The sequence below is a fragment of the Gossypium hirsutum genome, chromosome A12 (genome assembly GCF_007990345.1).
Source record: "Gossypium hirsutum isolate 1008001.06 chromosome A12, Gossypium_hirsutum_v2.1, whole genome shotgun sequence".
Lineage (NCBI taxonomy): Eukaryota > Viridiplantae > Streptophyta > Magnoliopsida > Malvales > Malvaceae > Gossypium > Gossypium hirsutum.
This window is the reverse complement of record NC_053435.1, coordinates 92,872,751-92,888,969: the sequence shown is the minus strand read 5'-3', so window position 1 is coordinate 92,888,969 and position 16,219 is coordinate 92,872,751. Positions and strand designations below refer to the sequence as shown.

The window sequence follows — 16,219 nt, the reverse complement described above, 5'->3', positions numbered from 1 at the left end:
TAACGAAAATACAAACGAATTTTTTCTATACTAACGCCCAAACAATGCAATGGTATACATGTTTTACTCAAGTCAATCAAGATAATACTGCTACTTATTTATTTTATTCCCGAGTAACTATTCAAATTCTCGCTAACCGAATGTAGTTTTGTGTTTTATAGATGATTAACCACCTGATGGTCCAACCCAATATAGAGTAGGTTTTAAGCCCAAACTATGAAGGCCCAGATAGAGACCCATGACCGGCAAACACATGATATGATACCAAACATGAGTTATCCTACCTTTATATTTATTTAATTCAACAGCGACAAGGATTTTGCTTTCAAAGATTTTCGTTTCTGGATCCGAGATTGAGACCCTGAGATTTTGCAGTATTGAGATTCGAAATTAGCAATGGCGGCTTTTCTCAAGCTAGAAGATTCTCCTATGTTTCAAAAGCAGGTAACTCCAGAATTCTCCTTTTTCTCGACTTTATTTGACCTTTCTGATTCCAGAATTATTTTTTGTTTATTTTTCAAATTTGTTTCATTAGTTAATTAGTCGAGTGTAAATCCGTTCACCGAATAATCAAATTTCCGTTGAATCTCTGCTGAGTAGCAGTTTGTTGTTCCGTTTTCTTTATTTCTGAAAAGTAAACAACTTCTGTTTGTTGATTGAACAGGTATGTTCTTTGGAGTCGATGGCTGATGAGTTGAAAAACCGCTGTCAAGTACTGACCGAAGGAAGTAGAAAATATATGTATGCATACTTTTTCTCTTTCTATTTTCACCTATTCATTTTTTCCTGCTACAAATGCTTGGATTAAATTGTTGTCTGTTATAATTTACGGAGGTTATGATTTCCGACTAGTAAGTTTCATTCTTATTAGGGTTGTTCTGATTGATTTCCATTTCTCTTGTTGCTTCCAGACGATAATAATTTACAACTATGTTACTCATTTTTATTTAATTACCCATGTCTGACACACATTTGCACTAGGGCATGGGGATATGACCCTCCACTGAACCTCTGAATATATCAAAAACTTTTTGAAGATTAAACATATACCACACTCGAGTTCAAGTAACATAGACCAAAAGATATTCTGAATGTGCCCAAAGTTACATGCAAAAGCATCAGTTTCTTAGCAAGCTTGGAGCTCGAGGGTTCAAAAATTTGGTCTTATTTCCCTTAGCATCCAACCTTGAATTTATCCTCTCTCTTTGCTACTGTTATATAATTTCAGCTGTAATAAGAAAGCAGTATATGGTTATATTATTGCCCAAAACCAATAAATAAAAACATGAGAAAAAGGTTCAAGGGCTCGTTTTAGATACCTAAGTTGTAAAATACAAGAATTATCTAAGATTCCTCACTCTCTCTCTTCATATGTGTATTTATCTATTTATTTTGCTCCGTCTCTGTTTCCTTTGCAGAGCAGCTCTTGGAGAAGCATATAATGCAGACAATAGCTTCGCTGAGTCTTTAGAAGCATTTGGTTGTGGACATGATGATCCTCTTAGTGCCTCCATAGGAGGTAGCCAATGTCTCTTATTCAATTTTTTGACTACATCACCAGTCAGCCTAGTTGTTTCTTGCTAGTTAATGTTAACAAGTTTTGGTTCTAGTGTAACAAATTCTGTTAATTACTGGATATGAATTCAAATGTGCATTTTGCTCTGCATGTATGTGTTACTGACTGCCAAAATAACATTTCTCAAGTAAACTACTGTGTATAATCAATGGCCAAAAGCTGAATACCATTTAACAAAATTTTATTTTTCCATTTTGCACAGCAAATGCTATTAAATGGTAATTGCTTTTTGGCCACTTGATTTGCGTTTATTACAGTATAATGTAATTAAAACATGAAGGCAAAAAAAAAAAAAGAAAAAAAGTTAGGAGATCTAATTGGTTAGGAAATGAAGTTGGTTTGCAGATTATTTGGTGCATATTTAGAACTATGTACTCTTATTCAGAGTTGTTGATGTAGGCATGATGCAACATATTTGACCTCTTAACTTTAAAGGTAGAGCTCTTGGGACTGAAGCCTGAACAAGATTGGATCACAAGTGGATGCATTTAGCTCTCCAGATTATCTCAGGATATTCTAGTTCACTAAAAGATGTTTCCCATTCTAGATTAGAAGTTATGTTATCCAGTTGAGGTTTTAGACTTTTAGGAAAATATCCCAATAATTTCTTGTAGGGTTGTGTGGCCGATGTGAAATATGTGGTAGAAAGACATGTTATCGTGGGGCTGAATTATATGGGTGAGTACAATGGTAATAAGAAGCTTCTATCAGGTTAGCTTTCCCTGTGTTTCAGATGCTTATATACAAAATACTTTCTTGTGGATCAGGAGAAACCTAAGAACCTATTCTACCATTACTAATGACCAATGAAGCTTTTGTTTTTTAGTTACTTGGTTTAGCTGTAGAAAGAAGCTACAGACCCATTAGTTGGGATGATTTTACTTCTCTGTATTAACTAACCCTCTGACCTATGTAAAATCCCCAAAAGTTGTGCTAGGAAGATTTGGCATTGCGCTCTATGACAAATTACTGATGCTGGTGCTTGTAAAATATTATATTTAGATGAGCGTCTGGAATGCCATAGCACCTCTCAAGATCATTGTCTGAAAGCTGCCTGGAACTTTTGCTTGAGGAGATTTTAATCAATTCTGAAGGCATAGGGTATATAAGCCTTCTTTTTTTGGGGAAAGGATATGGTGAAAGAGTGGTCTATGATTCATTGTTTCATTCTTTGGCTGCTGGCAATGATTGTGTGTTATATTCCTACTCGTTATTATTGCTGGCTAAAACTCTTCTGATGATTGAGTTGTCCTCCTGAAGATGATGGGGAGATTATCCTCTTGTTCCATTAAATTACTAATAAGGGTTAAGCTTTTAGGTTCCCTTCCTCTTACTAAACTGCTTCTTAGGAGCTTGCTTGTTTGTTGACTGAGATTTTTTTCTCTACTGTTCTTGTACAAGGAGGTTGAGAATTTTAATTGATGCTTTATTTTTTTATTATTCTGGTTATCTATTTCTTTATGTGATGGCCATATATAGGTTCCAATAATGTTTTCCCCCCTTTGTTGTGGCTTACGCAAATTTACTCATCAAAGATTAAGATGTAAAATGAAAATAGAGAAGATGATGTGCCTGATTTCAAAATTGTGCTGTTGAAGATAGAACTACCTATCTGAAAGTTTGAATGTTTCCTTTTGTAGGGCCGATCATGTCCAAGTTCATCAGTGCCTTTCGTGAGCTTGCTAGCTATAAGGAGTTGCTTTTTTCACAAGTGGGTATCAATTTACCATCTAGAGAAAGCAATTCTTTCTTCTGCAATTGAATAAGACTGGGATACATAGTCTTTGTCTTATTAATGCTTATTACGAATGTATCTGGTTTGTTACCAACTTTCTACTTAATGTTATTTTCTCTGGCAACTCAAGTATACATAGTTTTGGTGCATGAGTACATAGTTTTGGTGCCTCAGGTATACATAGGTCTCTAAGGATTGATATGCGTGTGTTTATTTTTAAGCTGTTTGATGTTATAAACCATTTGTGATATTTCTTAATGAAATTACATGGGAAAAGTTTGTGTCAGATGTCATAATCACCATGCATTTACTCCCAACATGAGTGTTAAAGACATACTTAATTGTGGATAAGCTCCTAGTTGATATATATCATGGACCTTAAAAGCTTGCATTTGTAAAAGGTTTGCCTATATAAGGCATCAACTCCTTTAACCTGCTTCTATTGAGGAAATTAGGTGACATGTGATAACAATCAAAGACCTCTGCAGTTGTCTTTTAAAAAACATGCTAAGTGCACTTATGTATGGTACCTGTACCTTATTACAAACAGTCTTATGAATTATATCTTCTACCAAAAATAGATTCACCTGGTCAGATTGTAGCTTTGCTCTAAAAACTATTTAACACGTTAATTTGTACATGTGCAACTACTTTGTAAATTCTACGTTTTCTGTCAGATGTCTTTTTGTTCAATCTGGTTAGTTAACCTTACTCTTTAATATCATAGTATTTTGAGCATTAAATATGTGATGCCTGAAGGCTAACAATCTTGAGGCCACCCGCTGCATGACTTCAGAAACAATTTTTATATGGGAGAACCAATATTACCTTTTACCTCATGCCATCTACATGCCGAAGAGATTAGTAACTTATCTTTGGTTTATTTTGTTTGGGATGCTCAATTTTGTTTCTGATTTTGAAATTTGAATATCCATTACAGGTGGAGCATGTGTTAGTTGATCGGCTAATGCACTTTACAACTGTTGATTTGCAAGATGCAAAGGTGAAGATAATTTAGCTACTATCTCTTTCTTTTTTTTCCTTTTTTCTAAATTTGGTGGTTTTGGTCATCAATTTGGAATTGAAGTTGTTATTAACTTGCCGCATTTAGTCTGGGTCATTTAGAGATTAACTTGATTACTCCCTTGTTGAGATTCTGCATTGAAAATTGGATGTGTTTGCACGGGGGATTGGCAATGATTGCCACACTTTCCTCGGGTTTTCTTGTGAATCTTTAAATTTGATCTAGGTACATTGGATGGCACAGGATGACCCTTTTTTTGTTAAACAAACCACTTTGGTTTATAACCAACTTAATCACTTGTCATTTTTGCTTTAGTCTATTCATGTGCTATGTTTGGAAAAGTTGAGACACTTTAGAGGGGGGAGCATGCCTCATTGAAGTATTTCCTCCACTATAAACAACTTATTACATACTCTTTTATGGTCTTTTTACTTCTATGGTTTGTGTTTTATGTTTTCTCATCTCCCTTGTTTCGGGTTGAAGCTTATCTTTTTCCTTTATCCTACCTCCTTACGTAGCCATGTAGTTTGTTGTTAGCCTAAAAATATGTTTTTTTAATCCATGCACTTAAAGTAAGAATATTCCTTTACTTTTTACATTAAATTTACCTCTTTTCCTTTTTCTTCTTGTCTTGATAGTGGAGCCGTCTAGAACAAACCTGAGTAATCCACTTGGGAATATGAAACTCAGAATGTCAGGAAAAATGGGATCCTCAAATGAATAGAAGAATGAAACATTGAGCCATATTATGTTTCATTTTTACAGAGGACATACGACAGTGTTTCTTATCCAAATCGTGGATATTATGGTCTTTTAGGAGGGATTGTATACTGTCTGCATAAGAACTTGTTGTGGATGAAACATTTGGATTGACTTGTTGATAGTTGTGGAGGCCAAATAGTTGCAGTTTGGGTTGAGATGTCTTGTCAGAATACAATAAATTCTGATGGTGGAGTTTGGTGGGTGGGTGTGCAGGGTGGAGATTGAATCGGATGGGAAAACATATTGATTACATTCATTATGAAAGTAGCGCAACATTTTTTATGATGATTTTTTCTTGCTAATCAGATTAGAGTCTAGAGCTAAACTCATGTCTTCATTCCTCCTCCCCCCCCCCCAAAAAAAAAAAATTATATGACAGCTCTTGTCCTCCTGTCTTTTTCAGGAGTCTCGTCAACGATTTGACAAAGCTACGAATGGATATTCTCAGGTATTGAAGATTATGGAAACTTACTTTTTGACATGAAGTTAATTTTGGGTTTTTATGTTAATGACAGTTCGTATCTCCTTCACCATTTCTCTCGCTCTTTCACTCCCTTACCTTTGAGATCATCTGGAGTAAATTTTGGAACTAACCAATTATTTGGTAAAAGCAGACTGTTATTTGTGCTACCACAGAATTCTTCTAAAAATCAAGAGCTAACTAATAGCCATGAATAACTGAGAAACTGATTGAGCAACTTGATGAAATGTCTTTTGTGTTATAAACTCTTGAGTATTCTTTGCAGCAAAAAGACTAGTTGCTAGTTTATTATCTTCAATGTTCTCCAGTGGATTTACTGATACAAGTGCGGTGAATTCAAAAGTTATGTGGATGGATTTATATTAGTCTTAAATATTAGCTACTTTTCCTCTAAATTTTAATGTGAAATCACCGAGTAAGCATAATAAAACCATTAAAAGCATCATGTTCCTTGATTTTTTTAGTAGATAATGCTTTTTGCTAAATGCTCTGTACTGCCAGGCACGTGAAAAGTTCGTGTCTTTGAAGAAGAACACACCAGGAGATGTTGTTGCTGTGCTAGAAGAGGTATGCTCTTCCTTACTTAATTATTGACTTCCCACATGTTTGTTACAGGTCAGTCATACAAAAATACCAGCTGATTGATTATCTCTTTATGATGAAAGTGACTCTTCATAACGGAGTCTTTAGTCAGGATGTAATTATTGTACTTGTTTTAAAGAAGGCTGAGAGATGATATTCGTATAGTATCCTCTTTGTCTTTCACTAGTTCTCTCACTTTTCTGTCATTTTGAATCTGGTCCATTATTTGGTAAATATTTAACTGTTTCTGTACCATCAGAAAGAAAGAGAACACATGTTTCTCTTGATCATTGAACTATGGATCTGATATCACATTAGCTTGTAATAATTGTACTTCTTTTGTATTTGAACAATATATCCTGATGTTATGCCTTTTTCTTGAAAACTTATCTGCTTGATTCGTTCTCTTTGCTCACCTTAATATGAAAAAGTATGTTTCTAGTTACCTGGATGGAATGTTTACACAATCTGGTCTTTTCTGCTTAGGTATCTATTCTGTTGTCTCCAGTATCTGATAGCTTATTCTGATCTGCATTGATAAAATTTTAAATACCTCTGAGTCCACTAGGTGAAATCTTGAATATTAGGTGCAAATATTAGATACGTTAGGTGCAAATCTTGAGCATTCTTTCCAAGATCCCGTAAGTAACTAATCATTCCCTCTTTCTCTTCAAGAATTTGGAACCTAACTAACTAATCATTCCCTTGTATTAAAGTAGCTTTGTTTTTTTGGTAATGGATGCATTTTGTGTTCAGATTATGCCATATCTTTTCCACATCTCTTGTGTTTTTCATGATAACATCCTACCTTTTCTGTACAGAGCAGTTGTCTTTTCCTTAATAAAACTAACCTGGCTGTGCTCTGGGTTGGGTTGGATTTTGTTTTTCACAGGATCTAGAGAATTCAAAATCTGCTTTTGAAAGAACCCGCTTCAATTTAGTATGTTCACTTCGACTGTGAAACTCCCTGCTTATTTATGTTCAATTCTCGTTATATTTCATGCACGATTTCGTGACTTTTCTTTTTGGTTTAAGGAAAACAGGTAAATTCTCTAATGAATATTGAAGCAAAAAAGAAGTACGAGTTTCTAGAATCTATAAGTGCAATTATGGACGGCCATCTTAGATATTTTAAGCTGGTTTGTATTTTCTTTTATGACTTATTTTATTTTTTGCTAGTTATGCATGTTGCATTTGTGGTCTGAATATGATTGATTGCTTTTGTCTCAGGGGTATGAATTATTGAGCCAGTTGGAACCATTTATTCACCAGGTAATATATTACATTATTTATTTAGAAAAAATGGGAGAAATGTTTATTGCCACTACCCATTAGCTGAGTTAATTATTTAATGATGGTTGTGCTCCACAATGTTAAAATAAGTCAATGATATGTAGTAAGTAGAATCAATGGTTTCGGAAATTCTTCCATAGAAAAGTTGGCTCTGCAATTAGCTACGAGCCTATGAAGTATGAATACAGCAGTGTTGGATGCTGTAGTGGAAATTAGAAAAGAACTTTCATCAATATAAATAATCCATACAATTATTTGAATACTGTTTATTCTTTTAGAGGCTAGTGTGGATATTGTTTGCATGCCTGTTTTATTTTGTCAAGCATATGATTAGAAGTGTTTTTAGTTACAAAGCGTAAATAGATTGGCACACACAAGACACACATAGCTGTATTCTTGTGTGTTTGTTCTTTTGGGGGTTACCTTGTCAAAGAATATTCTGTCTGTGCAATGCTTGTAAATTTATCATATATCCTAGAATCATCTAGTTGTATGGTTTATCCTTCTTAGTGATTCTTGTATCACAAATTTCATAGTTTTTTATTCAGGCTCAGCTATTTAATGCACCTTACTGTGTTGACATGAATGAAATGGAAATGAGTGCTGAAAACTAGTCCTATATGGTGTTGAACAGAAGGACTTGGCAGTCAGTGGTCTTACTGTTTCGGTTCTTGAAAATTATCAATTCAGAAGTAAAAAGAAAAAAACTAGTGATGCAGGAGCTTTTTTTATTTTATAATATTTTATTATTTCAGTTTTATAATATTTAGTTTTAGATATACTTTGAACAGTGAGTATTTTTAAGTATCTTTAGGGTTTAAATCTAGGGCTAGGAATAAAATTTTATTTGCAAGAAAGAAAACCTATATAAATAACTTGTAGGCTTTACAGCCATTATCATTATTATTATTCTTATTATTTTCTTTGAACCAATTAAAAATTTGGAGGTTTTCTATAACCCTAAATTTTCTAGAATTCCATTTTCTTTCCTATTTGTATGTTCAACCCTAATTCTTTAATTACTGCTGTTTTCTTCCCTAAGCCACATCAAAATGGATGCTAAAGGTGATACTGGGTTTGCTGGCTTAAGAAAAATTGTTGCCTTTGAGGATTTGGGTTGGCATAAAACTAAATATCATTAAATACAACAGATTAAACCCAGTTATTGACAATAAAATTACACTCACGAAGGATAGAGTAAGAGGAAAAGAGAAATCAAAGAAACATCCTATGGAAGTAAAGGTAGAACAAGAAAAGAATATAAAGAGAGGGAAAAGATAAAATGATAAGTGGAAGAAGGGAAAGTTTAAATAAGAGGAAGAGCAACAGATTCAGGATATAAGGGGTTAATGTGACTTCTTCAATCAAAGTTATTTGGATTTTGTTTTAATGGTCTTCAGAACTCCTAGTAATAAAATACCAAGTGCATTCTAGCTTACACTTTTACACTATGCCAGCACAATTTAAACTTAAATTAGATAGGCACAATTCAAGGTCACACTTTTACACTACGCCAGCACAATTTTTGGTCAGCATAGGCCCAACTAGTATGCAGTCTTTATATTGTAAAAGAACAAATAATTCAAAAGAGTTTTGTTAAAGTCTTTTCTGGGTTTTTCTTTTTTAAAATTTACCAATAATATTATATTTTTGTAATTTTAAGTGTCCATGTAGCATATCTTATTTTTGGACACTTTTTGTTCAAATCCATAAGTCTGGAACTTTAGCAAAAGACAAATCAGACATCTGGGTGCATACTTGTATCTGATGTTTTTAACCAAGTCCATATAAAACAGATTTGGTCTCCTGAATGCAATAGTATTCATTTATGTTTGTGTTATATAAATGCATAATTTCCATCTCTGTCAGATGATCTTAGATTGTGTGTAGAATACAGGCACACTTGTCATCTCAAAATGGTGACTTTGGGATCCCATGCCGTTAACCTGTCTGTCCTCTAATTTAAATTAATATTATTGATATAACAGGTATTGACATATGCTCAACAAGCAAAAGAATTAGCAAATGCTGAGAAAAATAAGCTTGAAAAACGTATTCAAGAATTCAGGACTCAAGCCGAGATAGATAGTTTACGAGCTTCTGGTAATATTGAGCCTTCAACAAGTTCTGGTGGCATTCATGTTATTGGCGTGAATTCAGACAAAAACATAGAGGCAATCATGCAGTCCTTTACAAATGGGGAGGTGAGTGATTGATCTTCATTACTTTCTGTTTTCTTTTTTTATCATATTGGCATCATGTTATTTCACCAACAGTTTTACTCGAGAATGAAATAATATTTTCTTTTTCATTCATTTTGCAGGTCCAGGTAATCAAGCAAGGATATTTGTTAAAGCGCCCTTCAAGTTTGAGGGGAGACTGGAACAGGAGGTTCTTTGTACTTGATAGTCAAGGAACTTTATACTATTACAGGAATAAGGGTACTGAACCAATGGTATGTTATGTTGTCTTTATTACTGTCTTTGGTTGATCAAGTTTAATGATTTAGCATGAAACATGTTGTCTTTTAAATATGATTATGGATAATGGGAGCATGTATCTGGATTTTGGTCTTGATGCTTGTTAATCAGTTGTTTTGACAAATTTGAGGGTGTGTGACGAGATAGTTGAGTGTTTATATGGTTTTGTTGTGCTATAACAGTGTCTTTCAGATTGAGAAAATATAGAGAGAAAAGAAGTGAAATGGAGAAATTATTATTTCTCATTCACATAGCAAGTTCGGGGGAGAAGTGAAAAGGGAAGACATACAGTTTTTCTTTTGACTCATTTTTTTATCTCTCCATTTGGTTATTGGAGAGAAATGAGAATGATTAATATTATTCTACATGATTCTAGTGATAAAAATGTGTGTCAAAAACTCTTAACTTTAAAATGGAGAGACTGTACTTCCTGTCAAAGCACTTCATATATTTACTATCTTCTTCTCTCCTATTAACCCAAAACATGATGTAGTCAGGATATGCTCAAACTTACGAAGTTGCTGCATCTAACTTCTGAAAAGTGAAAAGTCAAGATAATTTTAACCTTGTATTCCAGCCAGATCTTCCAAACTGTTCGAGTTCCTTGTTCATTGGGAACCTGCATGAACTTGCTCTGTTCTATACTTTGTTACTAAATACTAGACTGGTGAGTTGTCTTATGTTATGTTTAGCTGATAGAGAGAGAAAGAAAAAGGCTTCTAAGTTGCACAATTATATTTCATCATAAAATGTTGACCTGCAGTAAATATGACTGCTTGTTCAATGGTGTTTATCTATCTCAGAACTCATTCTTTAAGATTTTAGGGCAAAATTCTTACGGGCAATCGCTGTTTCCCATGTTTGTTCCTGTTTGAATGAATATCATTATACAGGAGACTTTTATGTACATATCAGCAACATGAAACCCATATAATATATTCAAGTGGTTCATTTTCCCTCTAATTGGCTGTTTGATTCAGTGTTTTCTCTTATATTTTCAAATTGTCTAGTTATGCAGATAATAGAGTTAATTTGAAATTGAAATGCAACAAGCATGAAATGTATAGATAGTAGATTGCAATCAATAGATGGTTCCATGAAAGAAGCATTGCATAGATTCTTAGGTTAGACAATAGAGCAATTTGAAAATGAATTGAAAAATATCTTGATGAGGGATGATATTTACTTTATATGCTTTATTTCCAGGGTTCTCTGCATCAGTATACTGGTTCGGCTGAACACAACAGTGGTGTATTTTCAAGATTTCATGCTAATCATAATAGGTCATCATCATTTAATGAAGAAACTTTGGGCTACCATACCATTGATCTTCGTATTTCAACAATAAAAATGGATGCGGAAGATACAGATTTACGGCTTTGCTTCAGGATCATATCTCCACTGAAAACATACACATTGCAGGTGACATTGATTGGTCATTGAAGGTTTTTTTTTTTTTTTTTTCCCTTTTTTCCCCTTCACTTTACTGAACTAATCAAAGAGATAGTATAAAGCAAATAAAAGGCGCATTATGATCCATATATAGTATGAAAAAGGGGTTAGTTTTCTTGGTGTTATCGTTTGATTTTTGTTTGTGACATTATGTGTATCGTAAATTTTCTCATGAAACCTTAATTTTAGTTATTTAAAATTGTCCAAATTTTGAACTCCTGATGATCTATGGCTTGATATAGTGCCCTTAAAAGGAGAACAAAGCATGGATCAAATCCCTTGTCCAAACTTAATTGTGAAACAATTATTACAATTATATTTGAATTAGATAGTATTATTTTCCTCATGATATCTGTGCTGGTACATTTTGTCTCTGTTCTGGGCAGGCTGAAAATGGGGCAGATAGGATGGACTGGGTTAACAAAATAACTGCAGTTATTACATCTCTTTTCAATTATCGTATCCGGCAGCAGGTTTTTTCCCCTTTGAAGCCATTCCTTTTCCATTTTCTGTGATTTTGAAGCAACAGTTCTCATTAAATTGTTACTAATGGTGATTTGGTTGTCTGTTGTGGCTGCATTCGGGAAAAAAGCATGTGGAGAATAATGATTATTCTCACAGCGCGTCTTCAAATGCTAGGTCACCTAATAGCCTTCCTCCTTTAGGGACTGACCGAGTTAGCAACAGAGCAAAACCTGTCTCAGCTGTTCTCAGAGAAATTTCTGGAAATGATGTTTGTGCAGAATGCAATGCTCCAGAACCAGACTGGGCATCTCTTAATCTTGGCATATTATTATGCATCGAATGCTCCGGTGTTCACCGTAATCTTGGTGTACACGTTTCAAAGGTGCAATTTATTCTTCAAAGAGAAAGGGACCTCCCTTTTTCTTTTCTTTATTAATTTTGCTATGCTGGTTTTCAGTTTCTAGTTAATATTCTATATTTGGTCTTCAACCTGTTTAAGACTTCTTAGTCACATGTAGGTTATGCTCTTTGATATTACTAAAAATTAGTGTCTACTTTTAGCTCTGATGTAGTTCCTTTTATGCTACTGAAAATTTATTCCTATAGGCTATAGTGGGGAGATTGAACGATATTAGGTAGCAGCAAAGGCTTCGTCCTATCCTTGTCGTTATTTTGGATATTACACTTTCCACATTTGGTTTCATGAAACTGAACTTAATGCATTATATATCATGTCTTAATTTTTACTGCCTATACAGTTGGTGTACCAGGTAAGAAGTCTTTCGTTTTAGATTGTTGAAATTGAATTGAATATCAAATTATGATCCCTTTAAGTATTTACTTCCCTTCATCTCCAACATTTTTGGGTGTTGAACCTATCTGTTAGGAGAAAATATTGTACATTCAAACCTGCTTTTATACTTTCAATTACCTCTTCTGCAATTGACTTGAGTAGTTTTTCTACACGTTTGGGTGCTGCAGCAGGCTATTGGGATACTCTGTTGTACAATGTCAAACCTTCTATATTTCCAAATGATTTTCCTGTCATTGATTTACAAGTTGTTTATCTGTGAAAATATGGTGGATTTTATATGAGTCATGCTGTAAAGCTCCAACCTCTGAATTTTATGAGTTGAATGAAAGTTCACCTGCTATATTTACAAGCATAATAAGAAAATTTAAGAATCAAAGTACTAATAAGGAGACAGCTGATAGGAATTTCTATGATGACTTTTCTTTTATTTTAAGATTCATTCATAAAATATACTATTTTTTTCAATGCAGGTGAGATCTTTGACGTTAGATGTCAAAGTGTGGGAATCCTCAATTGTGGAATTATTTCGTTCTCTGGGTAATGCGTACTGTAACTCTGTATGGGAAGGTTCGCTTCAGAAGAATGAGAGGTAAGATTTCCTCAGGCTAACAAGAAAATGAAAGTGCGGGGACCTAACTGATTTGTTAATTTGTAGTGCTATTTCTTATAATGAACTTTAAACTGGAAAAGCTTATCTTTTTTGTTAAATAATGTTCTGTATAATATCCTTTTCTCTTTTGTTCTGCTTTGTTCTATATTTTTTGGGAAAAGTAAAACCCTCATTCTGTTTTTGTTTATTCTGTATAATATGACATTTGGTAGGAGTTATCACATCCTTTCTTTTTGTCCTACTCTATAACACACCCTTTCCCCCTAAAATGTGAGCCAAAAATTTCCTAAAATGATGCATTGTGTTTGTTAGATATGTTAGCATGATAATTGGTTACGTTCTAAATGAGTGAATTTGAGGAAATCAAAAGCTGATAGTGGTTTAACTTATGATCAATGAATGGTTGACCTGTTAGCTTATTTGTTTCCTAGTACCTAGCGATACAATAAACCTCTTTCCATTTCATGCTAAATGTAATTCTTCGCAGAGTGGATGAATCAAATGCTCATGGCACATCAATAACAAAACCATGCGCCAAAGATCCGATTTCCCATAGAGAGAAATACATTAATGCTAAGGTATTTTGTTGGATTTCTTTTTCTTTTGATGTTCATGCATCAAAATTCATACTTAACAAACAATGCATTTATTCATTCTGCCTCATCTCTGCTCTCCTTCTACTGTTCCATTTAAGGGGCAGTTGGCTGGGTTTTCAGTCAGCAGGAAGCCTCTTCTTGCATACTCACCTCCTTCTTAAGTATTGTGTGAATATTAGTCTTCTGCTACTTGTAATCATTTTGTACATTGATTGATGGATTATTTGGCTTCTTACGCTAGAAAGGAATAAACCATTTTAGGATATTATGTGTTATTCCTCATGTTCAAGATCATTTCATGTTGGATTCTTTGCCCCTCATACCCTCAGTAGCATTCATGTATACTGCTGAAAAGCAGGTGAACTTGCATACACACCTGTCCCCTTAGACTATTGCAATTTTGCATAAGTGCGAATTGCCATGCTGTTTAGGTAGTCTTTCATTTCCTGCATTCCTCTGATAAGAAATGCTGTGATTTCCAATACAAAGCCTAACTTTTTTCCTTCTCTTAACCAGTACGTTGAGAAATTGCTAATTGTCAGAGATGCAGTGCAATCTGGGGTTCTTCCAAACTCTGCTAACATTTGGCAAGCAGTTAAGGCTGATAACTTACGAGAAGTGTATCGTCTAATTGCAATATCAGACACCAATATTGTAAATACCACCTTTGATGATGTTTTTACCATTGAGTTGTATCACCATGTTGTTGATGCACAAGACTCATCACTTGATAGCGACAAAGAGGAAAGGGATCCATCATCCTGTCCAAGAATCAAGGATTCAAATGAGCCAGAGAATTGTCTACAAGGTTGTTCCATTTTGCATCTGGCATGCCAACGTGGCAATCCTGTGATGGTTGAGCTGTTGCTGCAATTTGGTGCTGATATAAATATGCGTGACTTCCATGGCAGAACTCCTTTGCACCATTGCATTTCTGAAGGGAACAACCGATTGGCAAAGCATCTACTAAGAAGGTAGGCTGCATATTTTGCGTAATTACTTATCCACAAGAATCTGATATTTCTGACAAATAGATGACACAATCAAAGCATGCCTTAAGTCCAAATGATGGATACTAATTTTAGCCTGGTCTCAATCCAAATTACTACCCATTGGGTGAGGTGACCGTACCTGTACTTATGCCCAATATTTCTGTAGACACATCTTATGTTAGACTTGGCATACACCTGCGCACCCCAGAACAGCTCTCCTGGGCAATCTATGACATCACAGTTCCCCCAGAGTGGTTTGATGCCACTTGTTACAAGCCTGGATTTCAACCCAAAAGACTGGGCTATGTGGGGGTGTTCGCCTTTTATATATTTATATGCCCAAGACAACTCTAGTTTATTTACATGAAGTGTGGGTCTTCGATACACCTTCACTATGAAGTTGTTATAGCCCACTCTGGAGACACTATCATGTGGACTTGGTTGCACAGGGATACTGTATACCAAATAGTGTGACTCACCTTGATGAGAATTCATCGGAAGACAGAGCCATCATGTGGTGCAGGTGTGTGCTGAGTCCCACGTCAAATATATATTAGCTACATAATTCTAATGTTAAAATTCTTCCTTTGGTATATAGCCTTCTTTCACTTGGAGGTCCTGATCTTTCTAATTTGACCAGAGAATTGTATAATACCTGTAACTGAGAAGCTGTTTGTTGTAGAGCTGTGGGAATACTCATGGCTTAATTTTGGTTGAACTTAAATGAAATTTAATTTGGAGATGGATGCTTTACCACAGACCAAGTCATTTCATAAATCTATTTTATATAGGTAATAGGTTGCATTATTCACCTTATTTATTGCTCTTCTGATTCTTGATAAAAGGATGAGCTACGTATCACTTTTAATATATTGCTTTATTTGTTAATCTCATCTCAAATGGATAAACTGTTTTAATTTCGCAATACAATGCAGAGGCGCACGATCAACAATTAAAGATTGGGGTGGATTAAGTGCTTTAGAAAGGGCTATGGAAAAGGGAGCCATTGCTGACGAGGAACTCTTTATTTTGCTAAGTGAAAGCTAGTGAAACAAACTTGGGTTACCCCAAATTTGTAAGTTTGCTTTCTCCCCCATAGTTTCCACTCATGTTGACTGTTGTTCCATGTAGCATAACAAGAACCTGCTATTGTCTTGGAATCTGTCGTCATTACCGAATTTTTTATCGTATAATATCTAAAACTAGATGTATTGTTGAATGGTAATTGTTTGGAGCCTTCACTTTGTGCTTGCAATGGTGGGATGATTTTCTCTGTTGATTGTATTTTACTAACAGTCCCTGAACTTGAGGGTAAACTTGAAATAGAGGGGCAGTGGTGGTATATTATACTATGTTG

The 16,219-nt window shown here is 34.6% G+C and overlaps 1 protein-coding gene across 2 annotated transcripts; it reads left to right on the top strand.

The window, feature by feature from the left end:
• The first annotated feature begins 287 nt into the window (after positions 1–287).
• LOC107938742 (ADP-ribosylation factor GTPase-activating protein AGD4) lies at positions 288–16,214 on the top strand. 2 transcript variants are annotated; one of them, XM_016871976.2, is made up of 19 exons: positions 288–444; positions 665–741; positions 1,419–1,519; positions 3,217–3,287; positions 4,252–4,314; positions 5,501–5,545; positions 6,080–6,145; positions 7,053–7,100; positions 7,204–7,299; positions 7,391–7,432; positions 9,442–9,657; positions 9,777–9,908; positions 11,140–11,355; positions 11,772–11,858; positions 11,978–12,232; positions 13,135–13,253; positions 13,762–13,852; positions 14,387–14,844; positions 15,798–16,214. In XM_016871976.2, the coding sequence occupies exons 1-19, from the start codon at positions 397–399 to the stop codon at positions 15,907–15,909; spliced, it is 2,343 nt and encodes a 780-aa protein (XP_016727465.1). In that variant the 5' UTR covers positions 288–396; the 3' UTR covers positions 15,910–16,214. The 2 variants fall into 2 exon arrangements, with proteins under 2 accessions (XP_016727465.1, XP_016727466.1); XM_016871977.2 differs by lacking the exon at positions 288–444 and having other exon boundaries at positions 718–741; positions 1,424–1,519.
• The last annotated feature ends 5 nt before the right edge of the window (positions 16,215–16,219 follow it).